At 55.0% G+C, this 14,223-nt stretch overlaps 2 protein-coding genes across 3 annotated transcripts in view; both read right to left on the bottom strand.

The window, feature by feature from the left end:
• The window catches only part of TOMM40 (translocase of outer mitochondrial membrane 40 homolog (yeast)), a 9,996-nt gene extending 2,016 nt beyond the window's left edge, over positions 1 to 7,980 (bottom strand). Inside the window, exons 1-7 of the mRNA XM_012653386.1 lie at positions 7,900 to 7,980; positions 7,524 to 7,803; positions 6,790 to 6,857; positions 6,330 to 6,422; positions 5,320 to 5,421; positions 5,137 to 5,242; positions 155 to 275 (exon numbers count right to left, since the gene is read on the bottom strand). Coding sequence (XP_012508840.1) covers positions 155 to 275; positions 5,137 to 5,242; positions 5,320 to 5,421; positions 6,330 to 6,422; positions 6,790 to 6,857; positions 7,524 to 7,797 — 764 coding nt within the window. The 5' untranslated portion in view covers positions 7,798 to 7,803; positions 7,900 to 7,980. The remainder of the gene's footprint in view (positions 1 to 154; positions 276 to 5,136; positions 5,243 to 5,319; positions 5,422 to 6,329; positions 6,423 to 6,789; positions 6,858 to 7,523; positions 7,804 to 7,899) is intronic.
• Positions 7,981 to 10,293: 2,313 nt separating this feature from the next.
• PVRL2 (poliovirus receptor-related 2 (herpesvirus entry mediator B)) overlaps positions 10,294 to 14,223 on the bottom strand; it is a 26,847-nt gene continuing 22,917 nt past the window's right edge. For both annotated transcript variants that reach the window (XM_012653472.1, XM_012653473.1), the window contains exons 7-9: positions 11,754 to 11,817; positions 11,525 to 11,611; positions 10,294 to 10,866 (exon numbers count right to left, since the gene is read on the bottom strand). In XM_012653472.1, the coding sequence (XP_012508926.1) occupies positions 10,600 to 10,866; positions 11,525 to 11,611; positions 11,754 to 11,817 (418 nt within the window). In that variant the 3' untranslated portion in view covers positions 10,294 to 10,599. The remainder of the gene's footprint in view (positions 10,867 to 11,524; positions 11,612 to 11,753; positions 11,818 to 14,223) is intronic.

The following is a 14,223-nucleotide window of genomic DNA, read 5'->3' as shown; positions in this document are numbered from 1 at the left end:
CCCCAGCCCCTCCTCCCTCAGACCCGGGGTCCAGCCCCAGCCCCTCCTCCCTCAGACCCGGGGGTCCAGGCCCAGCCCCTCCTCCCTCAGACCCGGGGGTCCAGGCCCCAGCCCCTTCTCCCCCAGACCCAGGGCTCCAGGCCCAGGCTCACATGTGTATTTCCCAGCTAGAGACATGACGGTGCCCTCCTCCCCGGGCCGCCGGTGGTAGACCAGCTCTCCGCCTAGGGCCAGACACGGCGTGATGCTCTGGAGGTAGTGGGCTACGAGGATTCCTGCAGGCAAGACGATGGTCAGTTTCCACCCAGCCAGGGGGCCAGACTCCTACTCCAGGAAGCCTGCTAGGTTTGCCCCCGCTGGAGGCTCGGGCCTGCCCTCAAGCCGCCCACACCTTCTCCCTGCTCCTAACCTGCCGCCTAGCAGTTCACACCACTCCGAGCTCAGCTTCCCAGGCCCCGTGGTGACCGCGTGACCTGTGGGACCTCATCTGGTCTACACAAGCCCGTGCGGCCGGCATTCATTCGCCACCACTCGGGGAAGGTCGGGGAGGCTGAGGGAGGTCAAGGCACTCACCCACGGTCACAGAATGTGTCGGGGGCAGAATCCAGGCCTCTACGCCTCCCAAGCCCAGGCCCTGAGCCACTCTGCCGCTGCGAGACGCAGGAGTGGATGGAGTCAGCAGGAACATACGGCCGGGGCTAGGCAGCCTGGGGTCAAATCCCAGCCCTACCACTTGTCAGCTAGTGCCCGAGGGCCACTGGCGTCGCTTCTCTGTTAACACGATTGCCCCTGGGGGTTGTGACAAAGACTAACTGAGCGCCCAGCCAACACTGGACTTGCTAACAGAATCAGAAGCGGAGAGGCAAGAACGACTGAAGATTCTCCGGCTGAGAAACCCGCCGGGGCTGAGCGGACAGAGACGGGCTCCCGGGTTTCGACCCAGGAAAAAAGAGGAAGATGCGCAGAAAGGGAAGGCGGGGGAAATGACAGTGTAAAGAGCAGCCGGGACGGGACGAGCACATGAGGCACGAAGACGCTTCCCAGACAAAGGAAACCGGAGGCACGGACCGGGGCGGCCTGCTGCGAGGGCCTCCTCCCTGGGGTGGCCGGAGCAGGGAACTGGCCCCGCTGCAGGCACAGCCGGTGGGGCTGCCTGGCAGCGCCCAAGATGGACCAGGTGAGGCTGAGAGGTCGTGGCCAGGGCCCTGGCGGTGTCTCCTGGGGAGGCTGAGGGGAGAGGTGGGCCCGAGCCGGCCCCTGTGGCTCACGTGAGCTCCCGTGCGTTTCTTTCCCGCAACGAGTACATGATACAGATTAACCTGACCCCTCACCTCGAGAACTGGTTGTTAAATCATTACCACCCTGGTCAGGACCATCCATTCAATTCAACTGCAGGCCTGGAGAGGAAAAAGTAGCCGTCCCCCAGCCTGGCCTCTCAGCTCTGGGAACCACCGGGACTGAGGGCGGTGACAGCCTCAGAACATCTAACCACCCATCCTGTCTCCTGGATCCCCCCTCACCCCCCATTCCTCTACCCAAGGCCTCCTCTTCGGCTTCCTGCCCTAATCTCACCCTCTCCAAGGGACCTCACATACCGCAGACAGAAGGTTCTTTTCAAAGCACAAACCTGACCCTGTTCTCCCCCCTGTCCAGAACCTGCCATGGCTCCCCAGTGCCCTGAGAAGATCCTGGCTCCTCAAAGCACAGCTTCAAAATAGCGCCACCTCCCCTTCCCATGACACAGCGGCCATGCTCCCCCGGCCCGCCCCGGGTTGCACGAACACGTGGAGTTCTCTTTCCCTTTCGCCCCTCCGGCCCATGCCCACCGTCCCTTCTGCCAGCGAGTCTCTCTTGACTTAGGAACCACCGTTTCAGACAAGCTGCCTGTCACCTTAGGTGAAAGGAGGCCCCTTGTCACAAGCCATCACAGCAAGCTGACTTTTCCTGTACAGGGTTTCTCACGACAGTCAACAGGTTCACTGTGGGAGTAATTAAGGCAAATGTCACCCCCACCAGCCTGGGAGCCCCCCAAAGGCAGGAACGGGCTGTCTTGGTCACGGCGGCGCCCTGCCCAGGGCTGGGTGCACACTAGGTGCTCAGAACGAAGCAGAGGCCCCAGAGAAGCAGCCGAAGCTGCGAGAGGCGGGTTAAGCTCATGCGCTCTCAGGTTAGGCCTTGATCCAAGCACAGAGCAACCCTGACGGGGCACGTGGCCCCGTGCCCAGGGCTGAAGATGGGCCCTCTCGTTCAGTCCTTCAGCAGGGGGAGGTGGCTGCTACTCCTGTGCCTATGTGACAGATGAGGAAACTGAGGCTCAGAGTGGGTGCAGCCACTTGCCGAGTGGACCAGAGGTGGAGCTGCCTGGGTCCTGGAACCGAGCAAGTGACTCGGATTGGTGGCAAGTGACTCACTCGCGTGCTCAGCACTGACCGGGCACAGCAGGCCCCGTTTACATCAGTGTCCGAGGGCAGGAAGAGACACTGTAAGGACTAAGACCAAAGTGTCACAACTGTGGCCAGTGGGCCAGTGCTGGGAAGCACAAAACGACCAGGCTGGCGAGGTGGCACAGGGAACAGAGTGGCTGATGCCACGGATAAGGGCAGGGACTCTGGAGTCCAACTCGCCATGTGTCCTCGGCGAAGCACATCCCCTCTCTAGGCCTCGGTAAGATGAGGATGATGGCAGCGCCATCAGGGGTCCTTCCCCAGCGCCCAGCATGACCAAGGGAGGGACAGGACCCACGTAACATGCCCAGGGTCTGACAAAGGGGAAGAGCAAAAAAGCGGGACCTGCCATTACCACTGCTCACTCCTTCAGTATTTTCTGAGCACCTACGACTCTGTTCCTAACACGGTTCCAGGCACTGGGCATACGGTGAAGAGGAAGACCGGCAAGTCCCTGGCCCGAACAGCCAACATTCTAGTGTGGGGGACTGGGGATAAAGAGCCAGTGTCAGAGGGAAGTGAGACAAAGACCAGGGGCCAGGGCCAGGCGACAGTGCAAAGTCGGCTACTACTTTAGGCAAGGCAGGCCTTTCTGAGGGGGGGGACGTGTTCGCCACAACTTCCTCAGCTGTGTCAAGACCACGGGGAAGAGTTACAAGCAGCAGGGACAGCATGTGAAAAGGTCCCAGGGTAGAAAGAACTCAGCGGTTCCAGTAACTGTCAGAGAAGCTCATGTGACTCATCTGAAGTATGTCAGAAGACGGGGTGATGCTCACATCAAGTGAGCAGGGGACAGAAGAGGTTTCTTCCTGGCTCATCAGACCCCTCGTTCCCCACGGGGCCTCACCGAGGAGGCCTCTCTTTTCCCGCCTGCTCTCCCCAGCATCCCTGTCTGCTGGCTTTTCTGGCCCAGCTGCTCCCAGGCCTGGAAAGTTCTCGCATCTGCCTCCCAGGTGGGTGGCCCTTGCTCTTCCTTTGGGAGCTCAAAGGTGCCATCTCCACTGAGAAGTCTCCCTGGCCTCCTGCAGGCAGAAGTGCTGACTCCCTCTGAGCGCTCCGGGGACCCTGGCTCCCCGCCGGCACAAACGCAGGCCCTCAGGACTCACTGCCGCAGAGCCCCCTCTCCGTGACAGAATGAATGGCCGTGCAAAGACACACCCCCGGCCACCGGTGACTCCATCCTTCCAGCTGTTGTTCAAGCCCCGAACCATGGCGTCATCCAACCCCTGGCTCACCCCCCATATCCAACCTCCCAGCAAATCCCATTGGCTCCGCGGTCTAACTATGCCCAGAATCCAGCCACTTCTCACTCCTCTGCTACCCCACAGTGGGACCCTTTGGTGCCTTTCTCCACGTTAGCACGAGGTGTCCTGTCAGAAGCTACGTCAGACACTGTGCCTTGCCTGCTCAAAACTCCCTGGTCGCCCCAGACTCATGCAGAGTAAGGGCCAAAATTCTACAAGGCCTTATGTGATTTGGCTATTATCCTCCTTGATGATTCCTTAAAGGGTCCTGCCACAGGGCCTTTGCACTTGCCTCCGACTAAAAAGCTCTATTCCCCCTTAGCTGCCTGGCTCCTTCCCTCCCATCTTTCAGTCTTTGTTCATGTGTCACCTATGGAATGAGGCCCTCTCTGAGGGCTCCATCCACCCCTCCCCAGGCCCTAACCTTTCCCTACAGCCCCTATCATCTGACTTTTTTTTTGTTGTTTGAGACAGGGTCTCACTCTGCCACCCAGGCTGGAGTGCAGTGTGGCATGATCACAGCTCTGTACAGCCTCCAACTCCTGGGCTCAGGCAATCCTCCCACCTCAGCCTCTCGAGCAGCTGGGACGACAGGCGTGTGCCACCAGGCCCAGCTCATTAAAAAAATTATTTTTTTTGTAGAGACAGGGTCTTGCTACGTTGCTCAGGCTGGTCTCAAACTCCTGGCCTCAAGCAATTCTCCCACTTTGGCCTCTCAAAACTCTGGGATTACAGGCCTAAGCCACTGTGCCTGGCTCTGACATCTTCAAGTGCTACTTTACTTGTGGTCTTTCCCTACTGGAATGATGGAAGCTTCCAGAGGGCAGACTTAATTCTCCTTCATTCACCACCTTACACTCAGTGGCTAAAATAGATATGGTACGCACTCAGTAAATATTCAGTAAATGAAGATTTAGGGAAATCAAAGACCAAAGAGAGACACTAGGAGATAAAAAAAAAAAAAAGAGAGAGAGAGAGAGACTAGAAGTACAGACAAGGGTCACACAGTTGCTGTCCTCACCCAGCTCAAACAGGAATTGTCAGCTCCCATCTCAGGCTGCTTCTGCCTCACCCCAAAACAACCCAGAGCCCCACGAATAATAACAGCAAGAGCTCCTCACATTTACTCGCTACCTACTTGGTAGCTATCCTGTCTGATGTCATTCCAAACTTTCCACATGTATGGACTTATGTAAGGTACTCGGCAACGCTGTGAGGTAGGCCAGCTTTACAGATGAGGAAACTGAGGCCCACGGAGATGATGGAACCTGCCCAAAATCACAGGTGAGACAGCAGCGGGGCTGGGGTTTGAACCTGCATTCTCACATTGCTTGACGTTTCAATCGCTCCTGTCCCCGAGCACTTCTCAGAAAAGGCGTCCCAGAGAAGGGGCTGGGCTTGCTGGCAAAGCCGGAACCGGGCTTTTGTGACCACCCTCCATGTCTTACCTGAACCCACCAGCACGTCTGGGTTCCCCAGGGTGACGGCTGCCGTGAAGTCAGAGCCCCGGTACTCCCCGTCCACCTGCCAGTTCACGAACTTCGACTGCTGGGTCTGCGGGGGAGAAGGCGGCGTGAGCGCAGCCCGGTGCTGCCGTGGCTGGGGCAGCGGCCTCCACTCCCCCCACTCACCTGGATGGCCATCTTGGACCTGAGGCCGGGGCCCAGCTGGTGAATAACCTGAGCGTTGAGGCTGCCGCTGTTGTCCATGTCGCCCACCAGCACCGGGAACGCCTGTGGGGCAGAGAGCCGGGGCAGAGGGCAGAGGGCCGGGTGAGAGGGCAGAGGCCCAGCACCGTGGAAGTATGTGAGCAGTGGGCCTAAGGAAGATACCTAGGGTCAAAAGGCCTCAGATGGGGGTCCCCTCCTCCACAAAGCCCTCTCTGACCATCTAGGCCGAGTCAGGATCCCCCTCTGGGCTCCCATAGCCTTTGGGTTCCCCCATTTCAGCCCTGTCCACCCCGGATTGTTACTCCCTGGGAATAAGTCTGTCCCCTGCCCCACTGGACTGTGAGTCCCATGGCTGTTTCAGTCACTGCTATGTCCCCACCACAAGGCTGGGCACAGAACAGAGGAACAATGAAGGTTTGTTGAATAAAGGAATCTACTGAGGGGAACCAACCAGTTAATACGAGCAGAGATCTAATTCAATACCGCCTCCCCCCCGCCCCACCCCGCCAGGCCTCCATTTTGCCCCCTCCCTCATAAGTAGCCTCTACAAGGCCGCCCCAGGGATCTTTCTAAAGCATAAATCCCAGAACCACGTCTTTCCCTTGTTCAAATCGTTCCACGGCTCTCCAGTGCCCCCTAGAGAAAGTCCGGATGCCTAGACTGGCATTCAAAGTGCACCATGATTTATAGCTCAGCCTTGTGCACTCTAGGTCATTGCTGTCCGGTGACAGGGCTGTTGTGGTCACATCCCTAGCATCCACCAGCACAGGGCCAGGCAAAGAGCAGGGCTGCAGGGGAGGTTTGCTGGGCTGTTTCCACGCACCCTGGAGAGACACAGCCCTCACCTCCTGACACCCACAGGACTCTCCGCAGCTCTCACCTCCTCCTGACACAGACTGCTTACCTTGGTGTTTGGCTACATAATCATTAGGAAAAAGATAACAATGAACGCACGACAAAAGGAACCTCACCTCTGTGGGACTCAGCTGCTTTGTCCCCACATACGTGACCCCGAAGTGGTAGTTGGACTCCCCAATTGTGCTGAGAGCTACTGTGTGGTTCACCTGGGAGGAGAGGCAGGGCTGTGAGGATACTCGAGGGGTCGTGGCTTACCCTCGGGAGAGGGCAAGGGCGGGTCCTTGGGCTGGGCAGGGGATGAAGACTGGGAGGCGTGGCCCGACTAGAGACTCAGAAAGAATGTGCTGGGTGTGGGGCTGTATACCTGGTACTTCACTCCAGCACCGATGTTACGGGGGGGAAGGGGTATCTCTGGATTCTGGGTCCCCAGACTGAGTAGCCAGTCTGGCACCGTATCTCTGAGTCTTTTCAAGTACCAAGGAGTCCAGCTCTTTAGGGAGGAATGTGTGCAGAGGCAGGGGGATGGCTGGGAAGAGATGACTTCTGGGGGGTAAGGGCACCAAAAAGGCTCACCTGGAAATGGTTACTCAACCCTTTGTTGACTGTGAGTTTGACACCCTCCATTTGAATGGGAAACAGCTCTGGAGAAGAGAAATGCTGTCACACTCCACCCTATACGCGCCCCCAGCTCTCAGTGCTTCCTTCCCTACCACCCCCAGCTCTCTCCAGAGACCCATAACAGAACATCTCACAGAGCACCCCAACCAGTGAAGAGGCAGTATAGCTTAGCAGACAGGGCCAAGGCCTTTGCCTGTGTCCAAATCCCAGTGCCACCTGAGTGACTTTAGATAAATCACTTTATGTCAAACTCATCATCTGTAATGACCTCACATAGGCTGAATTCCAAAACAGTGCTCCCTAAGTCTCCATCACTGTTACTACCACAGTTATTGCAAACGAGGATCTGGAAGCTTTGGGTTCCACCCCGCACTGGAACCTTGCTGACACCGTGACCTTGGGCCTGGGTTCCCGATCACACAAGGAGTCTGGATTGACTGGTCTCGTGGGCTCCTGAGGTCTCTAAGGCTTTTCTCTACCCCTATGGCGTTCCGTCCCGAGGTTCCACCATTTAATCCCATCGTTCTAAGCCCCAAGTCCAACGTTCCACCATTCGATCCCAACGTCAACTCCTAACGCTCTGTTAAATGATTCCAATGATGCGCGCCAATTCCCAAGGTCCCCAGATTCCTCCCACTTCCCCCGAGATCCGGGCCATCACACCCGCGCCGGGGCCCCTCGCCCCTCACCCTTGCACTTCCGGTGGCACTCCTCGAACGTGCCCGGGTTGGGCAGGCAGCCGCAGGCCCCATCGTCAGCGGCCCCTGTGGCGCTGGCGGCTGCAGCTCCGGCGGTCCGTTCCGAAGCTCGACCCGCGCTGGCCCCGGCGCCCAGGCCACCTCCGAGCGGCGGCAGCGTGAAACCCGGCGGCGAGGGGGGAGGCGGCGGCAGCCCCACGAGGGCCGGCGCAGGCGGCGGCGGCGGCCCTGCGGGTGGCGAGCTGGCGGCCAACACGTTCCCCATGGTCGCCTGCGAGGGGAGAGGTCAGAGGGCGGAGGTCAGGCCTCGTGCGCTCCGGACTGAGCCCCAGCAACCCCCAACCCTGCTCCGGGGCCCGGTACTCACTGGCGGCAGCGCCTGCTCCCGGCTTGGGCTTCGCTCCCACCCCGTGGGCCACGCGCAACCGAACCCGCTGCCGCCGCCGCCGCCACCTTCGCTCCGCCCCGCCTAGCCCATTGGTTCAATGTGCCCAGAGGTCCGCCCACTAGCCTTAGGGTCCGGCCTTGCTATTGGACTTATGGCTAGGAGTCCCACCCACCTCTTTCAAACTTCCTTTTCTATTGGTTTTCACTCGCAGCCGGCCACGGCACACCTTCTACCCTTTCCATTGGCTCTCACCATTAGTACCCATTGGCTCTCGACGCCGCGGGTTCCGGTGCTAGCCTGCCATTGGTCTGTGCTGTGCATTTTGCAACACCCACTGGCGCATTGCCCCGCCCCTTTCGACCCCGCCCACGGCGAAGTTGCCGTGATAATTGGTCGACTTAGGCCCTTGTAGCATTTTGATTGGCTTCAGAATGTACGCGGCCAACCTTGGTGACGTACTAGCTTGGTACTCTCATTGGCTAAAGTGCCAGGGTCAAAGGACGGGTAAAGGTGGGTTGCGCGGCAGAGGCTGCTAGGCAGCAAGGTCAGGCCTGGCGTCCCACCAGGCACCGCGGCAGAGGGGCACCTCCTCTGGTCCGGAGTTGCCGACCTAAACCCGGAAGTACTGCCTTACCCACAGTGCTTCGGGAGAATTCTAATCTGTTCTGTGAACCCTGGCCTGTTTCTTGATACCTACAATGCCGCCATTACTTCGTAACGCAATGGTAGACCCACCCCTTTCGTTACCCGTCATGCCTGTGTTCTTCGCGTCACTGCGGCTTCTATCTTTGGCCCATTCATTCACGTCCCATTACCCAGCATGCCTCCGCCCCATTCATTTCAGCTTCTTTGTCCGAACTACCTTTAGCCCGTTCCTGCCTGTTCAGTAATCATTTTTCCTGCTCTTCTTTAGTTAACCGTCATGTTTTGGGTCCATTAACTCCTGTCCATCACTCCTCATGCCCCCGGCCCCCATTTCTCCATTATCTATCACCCGGCTTCTGGCTCATTCATTCGGATATGTTACCCATCATGCCTTAGGCTCCTGTTACAGCTGTTCATTGTTTTGCTTTTGGCCTATTCTTACTTGTCATTTATCCATTAAACTTGAACCTGTTGTACTCAATTACTGCCATTTTAATCTTTGTTCTGTTCATTTCTGTCCATTACCCATTAGACTGCAGTTGTAATGTCTCCTTTACATTAACCACTATACCCTGGATCCCTCCCCATGTCCTCCTATTACCCATTGTATTTTTTGTTAGTATAAAAAAATTTTTTCTTTTAGCCAAATTTAGCAGTTGGGGGTTGTATACCAAATTTAGTGACACTAATGTTAATAAGTTCTGATAACCCTTTTTATTAATATTTTTATTTTTTGAGACAAGGTCCCATTCTCTCGATGGGACTACAGTGCAGTGGCATCATAGCCTACCGCAAGCTCAAACTCCTGGGTTGAAGTGATCCTTCTGCCTCAGCCTCCCCAGTAGCTGGGACTACAGGTGCACATCATCATGCCCCACTAATTTTTCTGTGTTTTTTTTTTTTTTAGAAACAGGGTCTTGCACTTGCTCACGCTGGTCTTGAACTCCTGACCTCAAGCCATCCTTCCGCCTTGGTCTCCCAAAGTGCTAGGATTACAGGTGTCAGCCACCGAGACCGGCCCATCACTTTGTTTTTGAATAATGCATTTTTGCTCATTACCCTCTTATTTCTCTTTTGATCTTTGGCCCTTTTAGTTTTCTCTGTAACCCATCTTGATTTCTAGTTCACTGATTCCCTTAAGCCCTTTATTCATTTCCCACCCTGTTCCTTCACATCACACAGAAAACGCAAGACCTGGTCAAAGTATAAATTCATATTTTGTAGGAAATGTTAGTTTACAAAACAATATCACATCCCCTACCTTCAACCCAAGTAACTTGAGGGGGATGTTTAGGTCCCATCCCACTGGGAAGGGGTAAAAGGATTCAGTAGTCTTCATGATAACATCAAATTCTTCTCCCAAGGCTGGGGCTATCAAGGCACACTCTGCATGAGATTTACCCCCATCTAGCCCTGGGCTGGGGCTTGAAGCTCTGTAGACAGGAATTGGGGTAGTGGGGGCTCAGGGAGGGGTCTGGACCCTGAACTCCTGCCTGCAGGAGAGAGGAGATGAGAAAGTTCTACCTTGGGCTGGGGAATCCCTTCCCTCCCACCTTTGGGAAACAGGGTGGGGAAGGGGCAAGTGGGGTCCTGCCGCCTGGAGGGCTCAGGTCTGAGCAGCAGGGAGCCCTCAAATCGCATTCCAGACCTATTGGGAATTTACTGCCTGAGGACAAATCCTGGGTCTGGGGTCTTCTTTGGGATTTTGGGGCAGTGGAGAAGTTGGTGGGAGATGAGAGGTATGGTCTAAGGTCACAGTCTTAGAAGTCCTTGGAATCAGAGGTTAGACAGAAACATACTCTTCCCACCTCTTCCTCATGAAATAAGTTTACCAGGTTTCCATTGTCATGGTGGGTTTCTCTGGATCAGAGATCATGGGTTAGAGGTCATAGTGGAGTCACCAAGGTAGAAGTCATAGATGGAATGCATGTGTGTTAAATGAAAGTGGCCTGGCTAGAGGTCGGGGGGCACTAGATCCCTGGCAGAAAGCTAAGGATCAAAAGATGAGAGGTGAGAGGCCAGACCCATGGCAGCTCACACATACATGGCCCGGGACATGACAAAGCCTTTGCCCTGGTAGGAATCAGTGGGGCTGCTATAGGACAGGGCATCGTAGATGGGGTTGATCTTGTCCAGATAGTCTTCCTCCTCCTCCTCCTCATCCTCTAGATCCAGGGAAGCTCCCTCCACAGCAGGTGGCCCTGGAGGCACCAGGATGGGGGACGCCAGGCTTGTGGCCCCAAGGAGCAGGGGTCCTGACCGCTCTTCCAAGGTGGGCAGCTCATGGTATCGAGGCATTTCCTGGGGGTAGGGGGGTGTGGGAACTTAAGGTCACCTCCTGAGCATGGCATAGATTCCCAATCTGCCCCTTGACCCCAAAATCCTGACCACCCTCCATGAAAACCAGATCTGATTCACCCCTTGTCGCCTGCGTTGATATTGCACTGGGACAATCATATGGCTTCTTCCTAACCCAAAGCCCAGAGCACAAACCTCACCCAGTCGCCTGGGGCCTCACATTTGTCTCTTGATCCCTGACCCCAAGTCTTTCCCCAGGAACCTTTCACCTCAATCTTGACCTCAACTACTTACTCTTGAGCCCTAAACAGCCCCTTCAGCCTTGATCTGTCTCAACCTCAGTATCTGACCCCTGATCTCCAGTAGACCCCTGAGGGGAGTGACTTTGTCTTGTCCCAGCACGGTATCTGCTAAATGCAGATACACAACCAATTTTCATTGACAGAGTGACTTTAAACTCTAACCTCGTGTCTTTGGACTTTTTCACCCCTGACCTCCCCCACCGAATCCTGAATACATCTCGGTGCTCTAAGTTCCGACCAGAGAGACATAGCCCTGATCTTGAGTCGTGACCTTTAGTCCTTGACTGCTTCTGCCAGGGCCCGACCCCTGACCCTTAAACCCAGACCCCAAACGCACCCCCGTCCTCCCGAGCTCCTACCTGCTCGGCACATGAGACGCCAGCATCAAAGTAAGGGGTCTTGAGTGGGCTGTGCTCCGAGGCCCCCAGAGTGAAGAGCTGGGAGGGCTGTGGTGGAGGGGGAGGGGCAAGTCAGGAACCCCCCACTTCCAGCCAGCTTCTCCCCCCAGGCCCTCTCCCAGCCCTGGCCTCAGTGGGGAAAGCTGGGTGTGGAGGTGAGGATAGCTTGGGCTCCCAGGGAAGTGCTCACCATCTCTGGCTCCTCCAGCTTTGTCTTGGGGGTCGGCGGCTTGTAGGAGGGAGGTCCCTCCAGGCTGCGGAGGAGGAGGTAGGTGAAGTGGAAGCTAAGACCTGGGAATCCCTCCTACCCCAGGGTTGCTGCATATTCTGTTCCCTCTGCCTGGATCTCCTTTTCACCCCCCTCCCTCGCCTGGAGTAAGAGTTCTCATTCATCCCATAGTCCTATCCAGCAGTACTTCCCCTTCAGGGCACTTCCTGAGTTTGTATTTGAATATTATTTATGATATCATCAATTACCATAACCCACTGTGAGCTCTGCTAGGGGAAGAATAAGATCTGTCATCAACTCAGTGTCTCAGAACCCACTATGAGGAATTCAGTAAATGTTTGTGAAAAGAATGAATAAATAAATGAATGAAGTGCTTTTCCTGTCCCTTAAACTAGGTTAAAGTCTCTTACACTACAAACCCACAGACCAAAGCATCCTGTATACATAATAATGATGGGTGCTTACTGTACCTTCAATCAGCTCAGATGCCCCCTCCTCCAGGAAGCCCTCCCTGACCATCCAGGCTAGGTCAGGTGCCCCCTTTGGCCTTTCAGAGCTCCCTCAACTGCCCTAGCCCATCCCTGGCCATGCAGGCCCAACACCATCTGGAGACAAGTCTGTCTCTTCCTTCACATCCTGAGCCCCAGGAGGGCAGGGCCAGGGCTACCTCAGGCACACTGGGTCTCAGCCCCGAGCCCGGCAGAGAGGAGGAGATCAATGACAAGTTGTTGGTTTGAATTGACGAGATGATTAAGACAGCGGTGCACAGACTTACCTGTGCATCAGAATAACTTAGGCAGCTTGTGATAAATACAGATTCTGAGCCGCCCTGCAAACGTTCTGATCCAGTAGGTTTGGGCGCAGGCCCAGGAATGTGCATTTTTCAGTGTTTCCTCCCCCCACACCCACCCACCCATCCAAAGTGGGCAGTGTTGGCCGGACGCGGTGGCTCATTCCCGTAATCCTAGCATCCTGGGAGGCCGAGGTGGGTGGATTGCTCAAAGTCAGGAGTTTGAGACCAGCCTCAACAACAGCGAGACCCCGTCTCTACTAAAAAATAGAAAGAAATGATCTGGACAACTAAAAATATATATATACAGAAAATATTAGCCGGGCATGGTGGCGCATTCCTGTAGTCCCAGCTACTCGGGAGGCTGAGGCAGGAGGATCGCTTGAGCCCAGGAGTTTGAGGTTGCTGTGAGCTAGGCTGACACCACGGCACTCTAGCCCGGGCAACAGAGTGAGACTCTGTCTCAAAAAAAAAAAAAAAGGAAAAAGAGAAAACAAAGTGGGCAGCGTTATGTGAGAAACATATTTGGCCACAAAAGCACTTGCTCGATGAATTTCAGAAAGTGATTTCAGCTCTCTGAACCTGTTTCCCCTTTGATAAAATGGGTCTCATTAGCTCTCTCTGAGAACAAGTATTTTTACTCATGTGGACAATTTTGAAATGTCCGTTTCATCCTTGTGTCCTTAACCTCCAGGGCCTGGCCTGAGCGGGGACTTTCTAAATCAGTGAATGGATGTGGGCTTTTACTGAGGTCACACATGTAAAATGTGAGAAAAGAAAAATAGCTCAGGGTTAGATGTCCAGGTGGTCCAGCAAAACCAAAATACGACTGATAAGGAAAACCCCCATCTATTACTTGGCACATCAGCCACCTGAGACCCCCACGCCTCTCGGAAGACCCGCATTGGCATAATACTAATCTATTACCTGGCCCATGAACTAATCTATTACCTGGCACATCGACTACCCTGTTACCTGGTGCATCAACATAATATTAACCTATTACCTGACACACCAACTAACCTATTATCTGGCAGGCATTGGCCACCTGATAGCCCACCCCTCGGACCACCCCAACTTAACAAAAGTGGGAAAAATCAGGTAGATGGGGCTCAGAATTTGGTGGCGAGACCCGTCTGAGCCCGCCGGTGAATAAACTTTGACTCTCCGACTCTTCGTGTGCCACTCGGTTTGTCCTCAGGACCACTGGCTGTAACACTTGCCTTAACGTGACAATAAAATTTAAAAAAAATAAAAGGGAAAAGAATAGCTCAGGGCAGTGTGAGCTATGTGAGCTAAGAAAAGTTATCAGGCTCAGAGAGGTAAGAATATAGGACTTGGGTCACACACATACACACACATCCCTGCTAGGGGCAATTGTTTTTTTTTTTTTTTTTTGAGTTGGAGTCTTGATCTGTCACCTGGGTTAGAGTGCTGTGGTGTCAGGCTAGCTCACAGCAACCTCAAACTCCTGGGCTAAAGCAATACTCCTGCCTCAGCCTTCCGAGTAGCTGGGACTACAGGCATGCGCCACTATGCCTGGCTAATTTTTTCTATATATATATTTTTAGTTGTCCAGACAATTTCTTTCTATTTTTAGTAGAGACGGGGTCTCGCTCTTGCTCAGGCTGGTCTTGAACA

This window comes from Propithecus coquereli, unplaced genomic scaffold (genome assembly GCF_000956105.1).
Source record: "Propithecus coquereli isolate 6110/MARCELLA unplaced genomic scaffold, Pcoq_1.0 Scaffold42, whole genome shotgun sequence".
In the NCBI taxonomy this organism is placed as follows: Eukaryota; Metazoa; Chordata; class Mammalia; order Primates; family Indriidae; genus Propithecus; species Propithecus coquereli.
The sequence above is the reverse complement of the archived record's forward strand: the minus strand, read 5'-3'. Positions and strand labels throughout refer to the sequence as shown.